A 19623-nucleotide genomic window follows, 5' to 3' on the forward strand; every position below is an offset into this window, starting at 1 on the left:
CGTTGGGATGGCATTCTGATGACAGGCTGGATCTCAGCTGAGCGCTGCCACCCAGCTTGTCATCCTTCAGAGACACTGCAGAGCGCAGGCATTATGGGAACTTCCGATTCCGGTATTCGATATTGTAAAAGTATCGGAATTCCGATACCGCGAATATCGGCCGATACCCGATATTTCAGTATCGGAATGCTCAACACTACTTATTAGATGCCATGTTTGCATTTGACAGCAGCAAGTGGTTAGACTGCCAAGGTTGGTGTAGCAGCCGCACCTGTGCCATCCCTGCAGTGTACATCTGTTCTGGTGCTCAAAAGAGTTAATTTCTTTTAAAACAAATGTTTAACATGTTAAAAAGCAACAATATGTGTCTTGTCCTTTTTGCAGGTTTTTTTCTTATTACAAGAATTATTGGTGCCAATTTTCTTTTGAAACATTTTAATATCTGAGAAAAAAAGGTAAGTTTTTGGGGTGTGGTGCAGTCTCAGCCTCGCTCGGATCCAGCCAGAGCAGCCTGGTTCATGAATCATAAAATAGGAGGAATGACCCAGCGTATCAGGCTTTGAACTTGAATAAAACATAGCTTTTATTGAGCCATTAAAAAATGCTGCTACCGCCATAATAAGGCTTAGTTCACACAAGGATCACAGCTGTCTCGACCTGCGCTTTTCGACGTGCAGTCTTAATCATGGTCTGTCTGAACTGTGGACTAGTGAGCATATAAAGGTAGGTTGTAATTAAAGATAATAGTTATCATGTGCTCACTAGTCTCTGTGGTCAGTATGATTAGCATAGACAGAAGTGAAATTATAACGTTAGTGACACATTATTATCCTCTAAAATTAATATCATTGACATGTAGAAAAAATAAAAATATTTGTGATACAGATATAGAATAAATATAAAAACTAGCGATATACCATGTCCAAGGTGTAAACAAAACTGTCATTAATATTGTAGTATTAGATCCTGCCTGAGATTTAAAAATCACAAGAATTAATAATCTGCTGGGATTTTCCAACTCTGGAAATGTATGTGAAAAAGGAGATGATACCAAGGGGATTAAGGCTAAAATAAGTGGCCACAGCCCTGTATGATGAGACATTACAGAGTAGAACTGCATCCTTAGCGATTGTTCATTGAAGTTGATGGGTTAATCCTGAAATATGAGGAGCTCGAATTTACAAAAACTAAAACAGAAATAAAAGGTATCCAATCCTCATTGGAAAAATTTGTGCACAACCAGGATTTCACTAGCCATAATGACAAACTGAAAGCTAATTTAGCGAAGATGGAAGATTTTATCAACATTAAAAAAACAAAATTCAAACATGATAGTGAGGATTACTCACAGAACAAAGTGTATGATTGGAATAAAGCTCCATTTTCTATTCTAAGAAAACGTCCCTGCAAACGTATAAAACCTGCCAAAATCAGTTTCTAGGGTATGGATGTTTCTACAGATTTTTCATCTACCTTTCCTACATCAGATGAACATGCAGATTCCTCAGTAAGCTCGGCAAGTGAAAATCAGCAATTTATGACCAGCAGAAGTACTCAGCAAAATACATCTACTAGCATGCCAAAAAACGGAGGAAGGGGGGGCCGCAAACACAAGCGGAAACAGATATACCACCCGGAACAGAAACCACCGCTATTAGAGCTACCGATTTGGAATTTGTCCAGTTTTGTGTTATCAGAGGAACAATTATCACTTTTAGCGAAAGGCCTAAGTTTTGCCCCTACCAATGAGTTTGATGTATTTAGAGCAATTTTGGCTGGTAATAGACTGGCGCGGAACCTTACTGTGAAATGTCATTTTGATAGCTCTGATAATGATGTTGAAAATATTACTGATGTTGCAACAGTTAATTCTGATATTACTCCTAACAAATCTTTTTCAGAACAAAAGGTGTTATTATAATTGAAATCATTGGAGAGGGAATCTATGAAATCTGATACCTCTCTGAATGGTCTGTTTCATAAGGGAAATCCATCCTTTAATCCACTTCAATCACGTTCCATGGTTTTAGACCAGTTCAGGATCTTATTGAAAAGGATTTGGGTTCTCTAAAATAATTAAATCACTCATAAGGGAAATAAAAATAACAATCTAACTAGAAAAGAAAAAATTGCCCTGAGGGAACTCAAAATTAATATGAGTTTGACAGTGCGACAAGCAGACGAGTGGGGCACAATAGTGGTATTAAATTCTATTTAGCTCAAGCTCAATTTGATTAATTTAAGAAACAAAAAACACTGATGTGTATTTGGAACTAACCAGAGACCCCACCAATGATTTCAATATGGAATTTATATTGCTACAAGAAGGTTTGAGTACAGGAGCCTTGGATAAAAAAACTGGCGGAACAGCTCTATGTGGAACAACCTTTCATACCTATATATCATTAATTTCCTAAGAACCACAAAAACATATTTCCACCACCACCCAGACCAATAGTAGCGGGCTTAGGTTCTATGGGAGATAGACTGAGTGTGTAGATAGATTTCTATCTTCAACCACTAGTGCAAGAAATTCCCAGCTACATTAGTGACTCTAAATTTGTGGCTACTGTATTTAAAGATTTTTCTATAGCAAGAAAATTATCACTGGCTATTATGCGTTATTATACACACGTGGTCAAAATTGTTGGTACCCCTCGTTTAATGAAAGAAAAACCCACAATGGTCACAGAAATAACTCGAATTTGACAAAAGTAATAATAAATTAAAAACCTATGAAAATGACAAATGAAAGTCAGACATTGCTTTTCAACCCTGCTTCCACAGAATTTTGAAAAAAAATAAACTCATGAAATAGGCCTGGACAGAAAATATGGTACCCCTGAAAATAATGTGACAAAAGGGACATGTTAAATCAAGTTGTGTCCACTAATTAGCATCACAGGTGTCTACAATCTTGTAATCAGTCAGCGGGCCTGTATATAGGGCTACAGATACTCACTGTGCTGTTTGCTGACATGGTGTGTACCACACTCAACATGGACTAGAGGAAGCAAAGGAAAAAGTAGTCTCAGGAGATTAGAAAATTATAGACAAGCATGTTAAAGGTAAAGGTTATAAAATCATCTCCAAGCAGCTTGATGTTCCTGTGACTACAGGTGCACATATTATTCAGAAATTTAAGATCCATGGGACTGTAGCCAACCTCCCTGGACGTGGCCGCAGGAGGAAAATTGATGACAAATCAAAGAGACGGATCATACGAATGGTAACAAAAAAGAGCCCAGGATAACTTCTAAAGAGATTAAAGGTGAACTTAAAGCTCAAGGAACATCAGTGTCAGATCGCACCATCCGTCGTTTGATCCAAAGTTGACTTCATGGGAGAGGACCAAGGAGAGCACCATTGTTGAAAAAAAATCATAAAAAAGCCAGACTGGAATTTGCCAAGCTACATGTTGACAAACGACAAAGCTTCTGGGAGAATGTCCTATGGACAGATGAGACAAAAATGAAAGTTTTTGGCAATGCACATCAACTCTATGTTCACAGGCTGAAAAATGAAGCATATCAAGAAAAGAACACTGTCCCTACTGTGAAACATGGTTGAGGCTCTGTTATGTTCTGGGGCTGCTTTGCTGCATCTGGCACAGGGTGTCTTGAATCTGTGCAGGGTACAATGAAATCTCAAGACTATCAAGGGATTCTAGAGAGAAATGTGCTGCCCAGTGTCAGAAAGCTTGGTCTCAGTCGCAGGTCATGGGTCTTGCAACAGGATAATGACCCAAAACACACAGCTAAAAACACCCAAGAATGGCTAAGAGGAAAACATTGGACTATTCTGAAGTGGCCTTCTATGAGCCCTGACCTAAATCCTATTGAGCATCCTTGGAAAGAGCTGAAACATGCCGTCTGGAAAAGGCAACCTTCAAACGCGAGACAACTGGAGCAGTTTGCTCATGAGGAGAGGCCAAAATACCTTTCGAGACGTGCAGGCGTCTCATTGACAGTTACAGGAATCGTTTGATTGCAGTGATTGCCTCAAAAGGTTGTTCAACAAAATATTAAGTTAAGAGTACCATCATTTTTGTCCAGGCCTATTTCATGAGTTTAATTTTTTTTTAAATTCTGTGGAAGCAGGGTTGAGATGCAATGTCTGACTTTCATTTGTTCATTTTCTAATATTTTTAATTTATTATTACTTTTGTCAGAGTCAAGGTATTTCTGCGACCATTGTGAGTTTTTCTTTAATTAAACGAGGGGTACCAACAATTTTGACCACGTGTGTAGCTCTATATCCATCCATACCACAGAGTGTAGCATTAACTAGCCTGAACTATCACTTGGATACCTATAGCACCTATACAGTCGAAATAAAAGATTTCATTATCGTGTCAAATTTCTTCTTGATCTTAATTATTTCTGCTTTGACAATCCCAATTTTTTTTTTTTTTTACAAAGGAGAGGAGTAAGAATGGGTAGCAAATTTTCGCCGTCATTGGATTAATGTCCAAATGGGAGGAGCAACACATTTCCAATGAGAGCAATATTTACAGCCCAAAAATCATATGGTACGGTCGCTTTATTGACGACCTCCTCCTGATGTGGGGATGCACACAGGAGGAGGTGTTGAAATTTGCAGAAAATCTCAACAACAATGATTTCAATTTGAGATTCACACATTGTTTTGATTCTAGAGAAATAAATTTTTTGGATCTTAAATTGAACGGTGACAAATATCTCAATACTGTAAAAATAACACCATATGAAAAGAGATTGCCAGTAACAGTATTCTGCAGGCCAATTCTTACCATCCGCTGCATATCAAGCGCAATATTCCATATAGGGCGTTAATTAGGGCGAAACTAAATTGTACGGATAATACTGCGTTTGATATGGAAGCCAGTGAAGTTTATGACAGATTGGCAAACAGAGGTTATCCTGATTGGAATCTTATAAAATCATACAAAATGGTATCGAGCCTAGAACGTAAGGATCTTCTAAAAAATAAGGAGCGGAAAAAAGGTTTGGGATGTGAAACTTCTCTACAACTTATAGTCCGCAGTATAACAAAGTGATGTCCATTATAAAGAAATACATACCAATGTTACACCAGGATCCGGGGCTTAATACAATTCTTACCAAGGATATTCGGTTTGTGGCAGTGGTACCATCCTGTCCCCCAGTCTTTTCCTGAGTGAGGAGCATAGGCATTCTGAATCTACTACCTGGTTAAACCTTAGTGGTTTTTTCAAATGCGGAGCGAGCCGCTGTAAAGCGTGTTCACACACAGTGACAAAGGATACTTTTACCTCACTGCATAATAATCGTATACACAAAATACATGACTTTATTAATTGCTGCACACTCTGGCTTATATACCTTGTTGAATATATTACATGTAAGATCCAATACATTGGTTGTACTACCGGCCCTTTAATACTACGGGTTAGAGGGCACATATCTGATGTGGTTAATCCTTTGGCCACAAATATTTCAGCAGCGTCAACACATTTCCGAACGTTCCATAAATGGGAAGTTTCAGCACTGAAATTTCAAGGCATAGAAAGAGTGTATAGACCTATCCGGGGGGGAGACCATAGACGCAAACTGCTAAATAGGGAACCATATTGGATTTTTATGTTAGAAACCCGAGTACCCTTTGGATTGAATCTCAGGCAGGATCTAATGCTACAATATTAATGACAGTTTTGTTTACACCTTGGACATGGTATACCGCTAGTTTTTATATTTATTCTATATTTGAATCACAAATATTTTTATTTTTTCTACATGTCAATGATATTAATTTTAGAGGGTAATAATATGTGTCACTAACGTTTTTATTTTACTTTTGTCTATGCTAATCATACTGACCACAGAGACTAGTGAGCACATAACTATTATCTTTAATTACAGCCTACCTTTATATGCTCACTAGACCACAGTTCAGACAGACCATGATTAAGACTGCATGTCGAAACGCATAGGTCGAGACAGCTGTGATCCTTGTGTGCACTAAGACTTATTATGGTGGTAGCAGCATTTTTTAATGGCTCAATAAAAGCTATGTGTTATTCAAGTTTATATCCTGATACGCTGGATCATTCCTCCTTTTTTTCTGATTTTAATATCTGCTTTTTTATGGAGTTTTTCTTGTAATATAGGAAAGCCTAAGGCCAAAAATAAACCCCATAATACACTGTACATGGAGACTTTGGTATCAAATAACTCCTGTCGTTGTGTTCTTACAAACAAGCTTTTATAAATGCCTCAAACTTCTGAGTGTGAATCAGACCTGAGATCTAACGTGATAGAAGATGACAGTCTGGTGAAGACGGGAAACATATAGACGGCCGGTGGTGATGTTGTCAGTGACTGACTCTGGCCAAATACGTTTATAGAGCTGTAGTGGAAGATGAAGATGTCGTCCTCATCATGAAGTAATTATTTCTCATGTCACGTGTAATGAATATCTCCTGCAGTATTGCTAATGCCGATTCCAGTGTCAGTAAATGAGACGAGAATTAGCAATAAGGAAGATGAGTCTATGAGAAAGGTATTCACTTGCAGATTCTGAGGAAGAACTGCTTGTTGTCTGTGGCCTAAAATATATAGGTTTTATTAGTAGATGTAAAGAAGAAAACTAGATACTGTAAAACATAAATCTCCTCAAATGTTTCCCTTATTATCTCCAGTAATTGTATTATTACACAGGGTTTTTATGACGTTACATCTGCTCAACTTCTCATTCAGGTCTCTATAATATCGGATCCTCTCAGTGAAGATCTTCTATATAAGAGAATTTTCCTGATTTACCCATCAGAGATGAATATGGACACAGACAAGATGGCGGAGAGGATATTACACCTCACCCTAGAGATCCTCTTCCGGCTTACTGGAGAGGTGAGAGATTCTGATGACGTCATATTACATCATTCTTATCTATGGGAATAACAGATGGACAGAACTGGAGAGGTGAGGACTCTGGAAATGTCTGTAGTGAGATTTCTGAATGTGTCTCTCCATAATCAGGATTACACAGTAGTGAAGAAGACCTCTAGTGGGCGCTGTCAGGACCCTTTGTCTGAGGGATGGCGAAGAACCCTGAGCCCAATCGCGGAGCTTCCACCTCACCCCCTGATACATGAGGACATCAATGACCAGAAGATCCTAGAACTCACCTACAAGATGATTGAGCTGCTGACTGGAGAGGTGACACTGCTAGGAATGAGGATGCTGGATCATTTTATAGTAAAGCTATGAAGGGATCGGGGGGATGACTGTATCATTGTGTGTGTCAGGTTCCTATAAGATGTCAGGATGTCGCTGTCTATTTCTCCATGGAGGAGTGGGAGTATTTAGAAGGACACAAAGATCTGTACAAGGACATCAAGATGAAGGTTCCTCAGCCCCTCACATCACCAGGTAATAAACAGAACTCAATACACACGGCCTATAATTGTCTATATGTAAAGAATGAATTCAGTCCCTGTATGTGCTTCCTCTAGATCTATCCTGTAAGAGGACAACACCAGAGCGATGTCCCTGTCCTCTTCTTCCACAGGACTGTAAACAAGAAGATCCCAATATTCCTCAGGATCATCAGGTAGATGGAGAGAAGGTGTCATGAGATCTCCACTATGATGTGTAGATGGCTGTGATGGTCTTGTGTTCGGTTTTGTTTTATCCACCAGAATTATATGGTTTATACTTGTATAATGAGAATGATGGAGATGGCTGGATTAGAGCTGATCGCTAGTGATGAGCGAGTGTATTCGTTACTATTCGCACAGATAGTACTTTATTCGGGTTACTTGTTATTCTGCGAGTATTTGTGTACTCGCCTTGCTATATTCGGATGTCTCGCCCTGCAGTTTTGGCGCCTCCTTTGCAGCCACTAATGTTCTGTATTGGGAGGATTCAAAGAATCTGTGATCCCGTTTATTTTGCTTAGCATTTTATATTGTTTTGAGTATATCTAATAGCCAATCAACTCTACAGCCATACTACAATACTATAGGCTAACTGATGTTAGTACAATTATTACGGAAAACACATATATGGTCATATTATCATTGTTAGTTTGAAGCACTATGGAAATTTTACAAGGTCAAACCTGGCCTAAACAAGTTAGATAACAGAGTGTCCGACAAAATGTTCTCTTGAGAAAAGGTTAGTGTGAGATAAGTTCTATGGGAAGAGAAAGCAAGAATGTATGTTATGCAAGGAGTGATAATAACATGATTTTAAAGCGAGCAGACAAAATGGAGTTGCTCTAGCACGAGTATCAATATGTCCTCTACACTAGCAGGTTCCAACATAGAACAACCCTAATCCTTAGTGCATGGGTTTTAAAGGACTTGTGGCAAGAGCCACTGGAAAACCCGGGTTGGAGGGAGGAGGCCGCCCCGTTGCCTCCTGTGACCTCCTCCCAGAAATGAAGGCCCTGCCAGGTTTTTACTAATCTGCCTTAGATAGATAGCCTGACTAGGTCCATGCTCACCTTCATTCCTGCATTGCAGCTGCAGGTGTGTCCGTGACTGCAATGCACTCCAATGGTTTTAATAGGTCTCTGTGCACATTCTGGGGGAGATATAACGTCCCTCGTATACGATCCCAGTCTCTGCCTCACATATCCCCCCCTCTGTTCAAACTTGTGGGGTTGAACATTTGCCATCATACAGGGTGCCCAGGACAGGGCATCCGTGTTTCCCTGCGACTTCCCAGGGCGATGTTCTACAGAAAAACTGAAATTTTGCAGTGACAGGAACCACCTGGTGACTCGCGCATTCCTCTCCTTGGCATTTCTCATCCATGCCAAGGGTGAGTGGTCCGTCACCAAGCGGAACTGACGCCCGAGTAAATAATAACGTAGCGATTCCAAGGCCCACTTAATAGCCAAACACTCCTTCTCTACCACGCTATAGATTTTCTCTGCCGGGACAAGTTTTCTACTCAAGTAGGTGACCGGGTGCTCTTCACCATTCACTTTTTGTGACAATACCGCTCCTAGGCCTACCTCCGAGGCATCTGTCTGTACAATGAAGGTTTCCTTGAAGTTGGGGCTAATGAGGACCGGCTGTCCCCACAGGGCCAACTTCATGGACTGAAAAGCTTCTTCTGCCTTAGGGTTCCACTGAACCATTACCGATTTTTTTTTCCCCTTTCAACAGATCAGTCAGGGCCGCCTTTCGCCCAGCAAAATTAGGTATCAACTGGCGGTAATACCCCAGGATGCCAAGGAACGCCCTCACCTGCTTTGTACTTGACGGTTTAGGCCAGTTTTTTATGGCCTCAACTTTATTGATTTGGGGTTTAATAGCTCCTCTTCCTATCACATACCCCAAATATCGGGCTTCCTCTAGCCCTATCGCACATTTTTTTTTATTTGCCGTTAACCCCGCAGTTCTGAGAGAATCCAGAACCGCTTGTACCTGGGATAGGTGCGTATGCCAGTCAGTGCTAAAGATGATAATGTCCTCTAAATACGCGGACGCGTACTCCTGATGAGGCTTTAGCACTATGTCCATCAATCTCTGGAACATAGCCGGGGCCCCATGTAACCCAAAAGGTAAGACTACATAGTGGTATAGACCCTTCCGGAGTTACGAAGGCGGTTTTTTCCTTTGCCGAATCAGTGAGAGGTACCTGCCAGTAACCCTTGGTGAGATCGAGCGTGGTAAAGTACTGGGCCTGCCCCAGTCTCTCTATCAGATCGTCCACCCTGGGCATTGGATAGAGGTCAAATTTTGACACTTCATTTAATTTCCGAAAATCGTTACAGAAGCGTAACAATCAGTCTGGTTTTGGAATCAGTATGATGGGGCTAGCCCACTCACTCCGTGACTCCTCTATGACGCCTAACTGAAGCATTTGTTTTACCTCAGCCGTAATGGCTTGCCTCCGGGCTTTGGGTACCCGGTACGGTCTCATTCGCACCCTTACCCCAGGTTCGGTGACAATGTCATGTTGGATCACCGTAGTCCAACCCGGTAGCTCTGAGAACACGTCGGTATTGTGCTGCACCATTGAGCGAACCTCCCGTCGCTGCCGTTTAGTGAGGGCCTCACTTATCCTGACCTCCCCCTCGGACGCTTCCCTGGCTGAAGGTAGAGAACTCTCTGGCGATATGCCCGGGGTGACGTCTGAAACGAAACACTCTCTGTCTTTCCAAGGTTTCAGCAGGTTTACATGGTAAAGCTGCTCCGGTTTCCTTCTTCCGGGCTGATACACCCGGTAATTTACCTCCCCCACTTTTTCTCGAACCTCATATGGCCCTTGCCACTTGGCCATGAGTTTACTCTCGGTTGTGGGTACCAGAACTAACACCCGATCGCCCTTGTTAAAAGACCTGACTCTGGCCCTTTTATTATATGTGCGCTTATGGGCTGCCTGGGCATCTAACAGATGTTCTTTCACAATGGGCATGACCGCCGCGATCCGGTCCTGCATACTAGCCACGTGTTCAATTATACTCCTATGTAGAGTCGGCTCTTGTTCCCATGTCTCTTTGGCTATGTCCAACAGACCCCTAGGGTGTCTACCGTACAATAACTCAAAGGGAGAGAATCCTGTGGAAGCCTGGGGTACCTCACGGACGGCGAACATCAGATAGGGTAGCAACATGTCCCAATCCCTCTCGTCCTTAGAAACCACCTTTTTTAACATGGACTTGAGGGTTTTATTGAACCGTTCTACTAGCCCGTCGGTTAGAGGGTGGTACACCGAGGTGCGCAATTGTTTAATTTTTAGCAATTTACACAGTTCCCTTGTCACTTTGGACATAAAAGGGGTCCCTTGATCCATCAGGATCTCCTTAGGTAGTCCAAGGCGACAGAACATAGCAAACAGCTCCCGTGCAATCAGTTTTGCTGAGGTGTGGCGTAGTGGTATAGCCTCCAGGTACCGGGTGACATAGTCGACGACCACCAGTATATGTTGGTGGCCACGGGCGGATTTTACAATGGGCCCTACAAAGTCCATTGCAATCCGTTCAAAAGGTACCTCTATCACTGGCAGGGGTACCAAGGGGCTACGGAAACTTGCGGTGGGTGTGGTCAACTGACATTCGGGGCAAGATTCGCAGTACCTTCTAAACTCCGCGTAAACCCCAGGCCAAAAGAACCACGGTAAGATACCTTCTAGCGTCTTTTTTTACCCCTATGTGTCCACCCAGCAGGTGTGAGTGTGCCATCTCCAGAATCGCCCGACAGTACGACTGAGGTGCCACTAACTGTTCCACAACCTCGTCCCTGATCTTATCTATCCTATAGAGCAACTCACCGTTGATTACCATGCGTGGAAATACAGTATCTGCATCGGGCCGTTGAGCTATGCCATTTACCTCTACCACCCTTTCCCGCGTCTGAGCCAGGGTGGGATCCTGTAGCTGAGCCGTCCCAAATGTGGCCCGGGACCCTTCCAGCTCAGGGATCGATGGGATCTCCTCGACCTCTCCTGCCAGCACCTCTAAGGGAAACCTATCGGGGTCACACTCTGTCCCTAGGTTGGACACCCCTACGGCAGGTTCCCCTGACTCCGTTTCATCGGGTATAACGCCTGTAATACATTTTACCGGGGGAGAGTAGATTTTGTTTTTCCACAGAGTCCAGAACAGGGGCAAGTCTCTTCCCAACACAGTCCCATAGGGAAGAGTTTTTACCACCCCTACCACATGTTTTATTTCTCCACACGGCGTGGACAAGGCTACCTCCTCAGTTGGGTACTCTCGGAGGTCCCCATGGATACACACAACCCCGACGGGCCGTCCACTGGGGTTGTCTCCTGCCACCAGCGACCAATGTACCAAAGTCACAAGGCTCCCTGAGTCCAGGAGGGCCTCCGTGGGGTACCCATTAACCAGTACCTTGCAGACGGTCTGGGCATACATTGATACCCGGCGGCTATATCCGCAGTCCATGGGTTCCGTAGTCAGGGGGCAATTAGCAACCACATGTCCGGGACCTTACACCGCCAGCACCTAAGGGTGGAGGTACTGTTAGGTCTGAAGACTGTTTGGGGGGGTGTGGCCTAGCTCTTGATGTGAGAGGTCGGGTGGCAGTGCCTCTCCACCACCATTAGCTTCAATTATCCTGCACAGAGCCCGAACCAGCCAAATCCCTTATCAGGAACTGCTGTCTGAGGGTCCCGGGAGTCAGAGGCGAGCTTCTGCCAGACTCAGAGAGTCCAACATGGGCCGCAAAAGGCAGAAGGATGCCGGGGCCTGCAGCAGTGCCTCAGCCCAAGATGGCACCGAGACAGAGGAAGAGGCGGGAAGGAGGAACACAGCCTATGCACGGAGGCTGGAGGCTTCAGCACAACTGCACAGGTATGCGAGGGGCATGAAGGCAGATGAAGAAGGAAGTGAAGGCAGTGAGAAGCATGGAGATGAGGAGGAAGATGGTGAGGAGATGCCTGTGCCTGTGCTACATAATGAACAGCAGGAGGAGGGGGATGGTGACACTGTGCTGGCAGCTGAAAGTTCAGATGAGGCAGAGCCGACTCTGCGAGATGTATTCCAGGCTGTCTTATACTGCAAGACTGCTTTAACTGCTCTGACAAAGCAGGTGAATGGTCTGAAAGCCGACATGGGAGGCATTGAGGCTTCTATGCAGAAAGTTACAGCCAGATTGACTGAGGTGGAGGGCAGAGTTGGTGTAACAGAAGATCATTTAACCTCAGTGCAAAAGACGCAGCAACAGCACACTCAGAGGATCACGGTAGTGGCTAACAAAAACGATGACCTGGGAAACCGGTCACGCAGGAACAATTTGCGTATTGTGGGCATCCCTGAAAGAGCTGAGGGTGCTGACCCCACGACCTTTGTTGAAACCTGGCTGCTGGGAAAGTTTGGGTCTAATATCCTGTCGAGGGTGTTTGCTGTGGAGCGTGCCCATTGAGTGCCCATGAGACCCCCAGTGCCTGGAGAGGGCCCTCGTACGATGTTAGCCAGAATCCTGAACTGCAGAGACCGGGACACTATCTTACGTAAGGCCAGAAAATTGACAGATCTTACCCTGGAGGGCAAACGCATTGAAATATACCCGGATTACTCGGCTGAGGTGCAAAAGCTGCGGCTACGGTATGGTGAAGTGAAGAAACAGCTCCGCTCTTTGAATGTGAAATACTCTACAATTTATCCTGCCAAATTAAGAGTGGAAGCCTTTGGAAAGGTCAATTTTTTCCCGTCACCGGTAGAGGCCGCCTCGTGGTTGGAGCGGAACCGGAGCAAATTGAGAGAAGCTGAGGACTCGGCACGGTGAATGCACGACCCTGCTATCCTGACCACTGGACAGGGTTGTGGCTCTGCATTGCTCTGCGAAACCGCAGAGGAGGGGGAGAAACCGCCGCTGGGATCTACGTTTTATAGTTTTATAGTTAATTTGTTTGATTAATGGTTCGGGACTATGCATACTATTGATTATGTGGTGGAGAGACTGCCAATGCTGGAGGAGGACACGGCGCATGTTGATATGCGGTATACTACGATGTTGCTCAGGTTCTTTGAGCTCCCACTCTCACGTTGGGAAGAGAGTGACAAGAGAAGGGTGGGGGGAGGGGGTGGGGGGAGGGGGAGGGAGGGGGGGAGTTGGATGGGTTGGATTTGCGGGAAAATGGGGTTGCTTATGCTGTTTGACCTGGTATGCTTGGGAACAAAATGGAAAGATGTTACTTGATGATGGTGGATTGTTTTTTCTAATGCACAATGAGTAACCGTACGGTTCGGATTTTAAGTTGGAATGTACGTGGTATATCTGACAGGATTAAGAGGGCAGCAGTTCTGAATCACATCAGATCTTGTGATCCTATGATTGCGTGCTTACAGGAGACCCATCTCACTAGAGATACTAGGCACTGGCTATCGAGAGGGTGGATGTTAAAGACCTATCATTCCACTTATTCCTCGTACTCCAGGGGGGTGTCAGTCCTAATACACAAAAACGCACATTATGAAGAGCTGGCAGTGCAAGTAGACAGTGAAGGGCAGTATGTATGGATTGCGTGCAGATTGTATGGACACAAAATGATTTTAGTGGCTTTATATATCCCTCCACCTTATTCTAAAAAGGAACTTCAAGCAGTAATGGACTTGACGGCCAGATGGGGGGATTCTCCGATGTTGATTATGGGAGATGTTAACAACACCATGAATGATTACTGGGATAAAGTACGTCCGGCAGGTATGGAAGCTAGACGGGACGGAATGACTGCATTTGGCACCTACGTGGGGGAGCTGGGGCTGGTGGATCTGTGGAGAGTACGAAATGAGGGTAAGAGGACCTTCTCGTGTCATTCGGCTACACACGGAACACTGTCAAGGATAGACCTGGCTTTTGGGGATACTGCTATGGATGGGATGGTTGGGGAGGTGGAATACCTACAGAGGACTCTATCGGATCATAGTCCTATGGTTGTCACGCTTCTAGTGGGATCTGCTCAGGGTCAGAGGGGAGGTTGGCGTCTTCACCCGACGTGGCTTAAAGTGGTGGATATGGGTGGCATAACCAAAGAACTAGAGCACTTCTTCCAAGTGAATGAAGGGAGTGCTGAGGCCACAGTGGTGTGGGAGGCTATGAAGGCATTTACGAGGGGACTCTTTATAAGTGAGATCTCACGGTGTAAGACCAAAACTAAATTGGCAGATCAACAAATAAAGGATGACTTGACAAGGGCAGAGGCAGACATGATTTTGGCGCCAACGAGTGTAGCTCACAATAGACTAAAATTGGCACAGGAGGCAGTTAATAAACTGCACATGATGCAAGCTGAGAGGAAAAGGGCATTTCAGCAAGCCCAATTCTTTGAGGAAGGAGAGAGAGTGGGTCGCTTGTTGGCGGTGATATCTGCGGCACAGAGGGAGTCTTCCAGGGTGTACAGGTTGAGAGACCAAACGGGGACGACTCTGACAGACACAAAGGACATATTGGAGGTCTTCAAGGAATATTACATGGCACTGTACAATTCAAGAGTACGGGACACGGAGGGGGCCGTAGAGGAATTTTTGGAAGGCATCTCACTGTCTAAATTGTCTGAGGAAGATAGGATGAGGTTGGATGAACCTGTGAGTGTGGAGGAGGTGGAATGTGCAATTCTGTCTATGCCCAATAACAAATCACCGGGTGCTGATGGTCTACCTGGGGAGGTGTACAGGGAGCTGGTGGAACTGCTAGCTCCAAAATTGAAATCTGTGTTTGATGAGGCTTTGGTGAAGGGGGCGTTACCGAGATCAATGGAGGAAGCGGTGATAGTGGTTCTGCCAAAGGAGGGGAAAGACCCCATGGATGCGGAGTCGTATAGGCCCATATCGTTGACAACGGATGTCAAAATACTCGCTAAGATCCTGGCCACCCGGCTCACCGGGGTTGCGCATACTGTTATTCACGAGGACCAGTCGGGCTTTATGCCCAACCGCTCCACGGCTGTTAACTTGAGAAGATTATTTCTTAATATGCAGCTGCCTGCTGATAATGGTGGCGGGAGAATAGTGATGTCATTGGACGCTAGAAAAGCATTTGATAGCGTGGAATGGAAATATTTATGGAAAATCATGGAAATAATGGGATTTGGCCCCGCATTCATGGCCTGGGTGAAGTTATTGTACTCATCCCCAAGGGCGGTAGTTAAGGTGAATGGTGAACGGTCCGGGATGTTTGACTTACATAGGGGCACAAGGCAGGGGTGCCCGCTGTCCCCGCTATTGTTTGCGGTGGCAGTGGAGCCCCTGGCGGCCAAAATAAGAGCTGAGAGAGGAGTGGTCGGATTTAAATTTGGGAGGCTGGAAGAAAAAATATCACTGTATGCCGATGACATCCTGTTATTTCTGGAAAATGCAGGAGAGACATTGGGGTGCACGATGGATGTAATTAAACACTTTGGGAGCATTTCGGGACTGGAGATAAACTGGCACAAGTCTTATGTCATGGCTGTAGATAGACCAATAAAAGCGGAGGAGATAGATGAGAGGGGGAAGCAGCTCCAGCTGGTTTCACAATTTAAATACCTTGGGATATGGGTGGCGCTTCCATTGACACGATTCACGGATCTGAATTTAGTTCCTCTGCTAGAGAAATTTAAAAAGAAAATAGGCGCATGGTGCCAATTTGCTTTGACGGTGACGGGTAGAACTAACCTGATTAAGATGGTCCTTATGCCACAACTAATGTACCTTTTGCACAACTCACCGATATGGCTACCAAAAAAACGGTTTCAGGGTATTGATTCTATCTTCAGATCCTTGATATGGGGCAAGAGGCAGGCAAGGATTAAATTGGGAACGCTGCAAAATGGGAAGGAGGAGGGAGGATTGGCCGCACCCAATCCCTGGGTCTATTTCTTGGCAGTACAGGGCCAGCATGTCAGGGGATGGAGAGAACCCGATTGTGGAGGGGCAGCTTGCCGGGTGCTGGTACATGTGTCGGGGAGACGCCCACTGGTCCAGGCGTTAGAGGATGGTACCTTTAAGAAATTGGGAGCAATATATCCTACCTTAGGCTTGACTCAGAAGGTATGGGACACTATTAAAAAGATCAGGGGGGTGGACGGGCTGACTAAGTACTCACCGGTGTTGGGCAATGAACATCTGCCGGAACTTAATAAGCTGTGTCAAATGGGCAATTGGAAGGCGCAAGGAGTGAGATATGTGTGCCAGCTGCAGAGTGGAACGGACCTGAAGACCTTTGAGAAATTGAGAGAAGAATTTGATTTGCCTTTGGTATGGGGATTTCAATACTATAGGCTTCGACATGCTTGGAGGGCACAGTGTGGATTGGGAGCCATGATGGTTCAGGGTGACATTGTACTAGACTCTGTATGTATGAAGGGAGGGACGAGGGGAGTCATATCGAGCTTATATCATGACCTACTGCACTCCTATCTGGGGGGAAATCACTTCATTGCAAAGAGTAAATGGGAAAGGGAGGTGGGTACCCTCACAACAGAACAATGGGAGGCAATTCTAGAATATGTCCCGAAGGTCTCTCTAAGCGAGCAGGCACGGATCTCCTAATTATACATAATACATAGGACATACAAAACACCGCTGCGCCTGTACAAGGCGGGCTTGAGGGGAGATTCCAGTTGCCCTAGATGTGGCACGGACCAGGCCGGACTGCTACACATGCTATGGTCATGCCCACGGCTAGTGGCTTATTGGTTGGTCGTTGTTAACAAAATTGAGAGGGCTTATACATGTACAATTGACAGAAACCCGGTGCTGTGTGTTTTGGGGGAGGTGGATGGAATACCTGTCTCAGAACATTACAAAGTGGCGATAGCGCGATTGCTATATGTGGCACGCAAACTAATAGCACGAAAATGGACAGATTCGGAACCCCCCACTAGGAGGGAATTTATTGCTCAGACACGTACGGTAATGCATTTAGAGGAAAGCATTTACAGGCGGAGGCATGGAGAGAGAACTTTTGGGAAAATATGGTCCGCATGGATGGCGGTAATATGATTGTCAATGTTCCCAGGTATGCCCGGCATAAGGAGTATTGGCGGGAGGGGGGAGGGGGGAGAGGGTTTTGACTGTATTACTACACGTTATGTGAATTGTTATATGTATATTGATAACTGTTTGCTGTAAATTTTTGAAACCTAAATAAAAATAATTGGTTAAAAAAAAAAAAAAGAAGACTGTTTGGGAGGGAACCGGTCTCCTCCCACTCTCACTCCGGGGTTCCCATTCAGCACGGGTACGGTGCTGACTATCCCCAGCAGAGGGATGCGGCCCCTTTCCCGACTCTTGGGTTGGCAGGGATCGGCGTGACAGCCGCAAGGGGGCAGATTCCCGGATAAAGTCCTGAGTGGTCGAGTAGCGCTCGATCAAGCTGACCACCTGGTCGAGTGTGCCGGGGTCCCCTTGCCCCACCCAGCGTTGGATAGCGGCTGGCAGAGTCCTCACCAGCTGGTCAATCACCACCCTCTCCACCATCTGGGCTGGAGTCAAAGTCTCAGGCTGGAGCCACCTCTTTACCAGCTGCAGGAGGTCATAAGTCTGGGACCGTGCGGGTCGGTCTCCACATAGGCCCACGAAAACACACGCTGAGCCCTCACGTATGTATTGACCCCCAGCCGGGCAAGGATCTCACCTTTTGAGTCTCTGGTAGTCCTGGGCGTCCTCTCGGCTGAGGTCGAAGCTGGCCTTTTGGGCATCGCCGACCAAAAACGGAGCCACCATTTCTGCCCACTGGCCGGCTGGTAGGATTTCCCGCTCTGCCGTGCGCTCATAAATGGTCAGGAAGGCTTCCACGTCGTCCTCCGGTCCCATCTTCCTCAATGCTGAGCTAACCTTGTCCCGGGCTTCGCGACGTTCTGGGGCTGGTGCCGTCGGTGTCTCCCGCAGGGCAGCAATCTGTTGCAGCAACAGTTCGTTTGTTTTCTGCTGCTGCTGGTACAGCAGCTGCTGCTGTTGATTATGATGCTGTTCCCGCTCCTGTTGTTGCCGCTGAGTCTGCAGCTGCTGTTGCTGGGCAAGCAGCAGCTGCTGCTGGGCAAGCACCAGCTGCTTTAACAGCTCGTTCATTTTGTCCACGGGGTGAGGCTGAAAGGTGGCAGGCCGGTAGGGTATGCCTCAGTCACTGTGCCCGCATTCTTCACCAAGCTGTAAGGCAGCGGTGTTCACACCGTGCAGTAACTGAGGCAGTGACCCAAGCAAGTCCAACATAAACCGTTTTTATTTCAGCAACTCACGGGTTAACAGAAAGTCCTCCGGTTCGCAGCCGGGTTAACAGAAAGTCCATACACAATGGTCGCCGAGGTCGACGGCCGTGCCGGCCGCTCAGAGCTTGACAGGTGCAGAGGGGTCCATGGCAGTCAGTCCTGCTGAGGTTTCCTGCTGTGCTCCTAGCAGGTTCCAACATAGAACAACCCTAATCCTTAGTGCAGGGGTTTTAAAGGACTTGTGGCAAGAGCCACTGGAAAACCCGGGTTGGAGGGAGGAGGTCGCCCCACTGCCTCCTGTGACCTCCTCCCAAAAATGAAGGCCCTACCAGGTTTTAACTAATCTGCCTTAGCCAGATAGCCTGACTAGGTCCATGCTCACCTTCATTCCTGCATTGCAGCTGCAGGTGTGTTCGTGACTGCAATGCACTCCAATGGTTTTAATAGGTCTCTGTGCACATTCTGGGGGAGATATAACGTCCCTCGTATACGATCCCGGTCACTGCCTCACAAAAGTCAGAGTACAAGGAGGGCGAGATTGTGTATTAGGTAGGGAGTGTATTAGGTAGTGTTCTTCCAGTGTCCATATTAAAACAGCTCTTGTCAGAGGCAAAGCAATATTCTTCCAGCACACACAGAAGTAGCATTTTGTGCTGCCTTTTTTTTTTTAGCACCGGTCTATTTTCCCTGCTGTTTTAGGGGTCAGAGCCTACCTTCTGTCCATATTAGTCCACTTAAAAAAGCGTTTTGCGCCCTACACAAAGCAGTGGTCCAAACATTTCCTACTGCCTGCTACAAAGCATGCACCAGGCCATTTTAACCACTATTTTGGCTGTGACAGCTATCTTGGCTTGTGCCATCAACATCTGAAAATCTGTCGACGTGGACGTGGTATTTTCAGTGGTGCGCGAGAAGGCACTCAGTGTGTGTCAGGTCAGAAGAAGCTTGATGCATCCACTATGTTCCTGGAAAAATTTCCTGGCCTGGAACGTAAACG

The 19623-nt window shown here is 45.6% G+C and overlaps 1 protein-coding gene across 1 annotated transcript in view; it reads left to right on the forward strand.

Moving 5' to 3' along the window:
- Positions 1 to 373: 373 nt before the first annotated feature.
- The window catches only part of LOC141213639 (uncharacterized), a 31516-nt gene continuing 12266 nt past the window's right edge, over positions 374 to 19623 (forward strand). Inside the window, exons 1-5 of the mRNA XM_073665251.1 lie at positions 374 to 455; positions 6717 to 6866; positions 6996 to 7175; positions 7265 to 7388; positions 7472 to 7569. Of these exons, the coding sequence (XP_073521352.1) occupies positions 6789 to 6866; positions 6996 to 7175; positions 7265 to 7388; positions 7472 to 7569 (480 nt within the window). The 5' untranslated portion in view covers positions 374 to 455; positions 6717 to 6788. The remainder of the gene's footprint in view (positions 456 to 6716; positions 6867 to 6995; positions 7176 to 7264; positions 7389 to 7471; positions 7570 to 19623) is intronic.

This window comes from Phyllobates terribilis, unplaced genomic scaffold (genome assembly GCF_046119375.1).
Source record: "Phyllobates terribilis strain yellow unplaced genomic scaffold, ASM4611937v1 Scaffold_200__1_contigs__length_3551848, whole genome shotgun sequence".
Classification (NCBI taxonomy): domain Eukaryota; kingdom Metazoa; phylum Chordata; class Amphibia; order Anura; family Dendrobatidae; genus Phyllobates; species Phyllobates terribilis.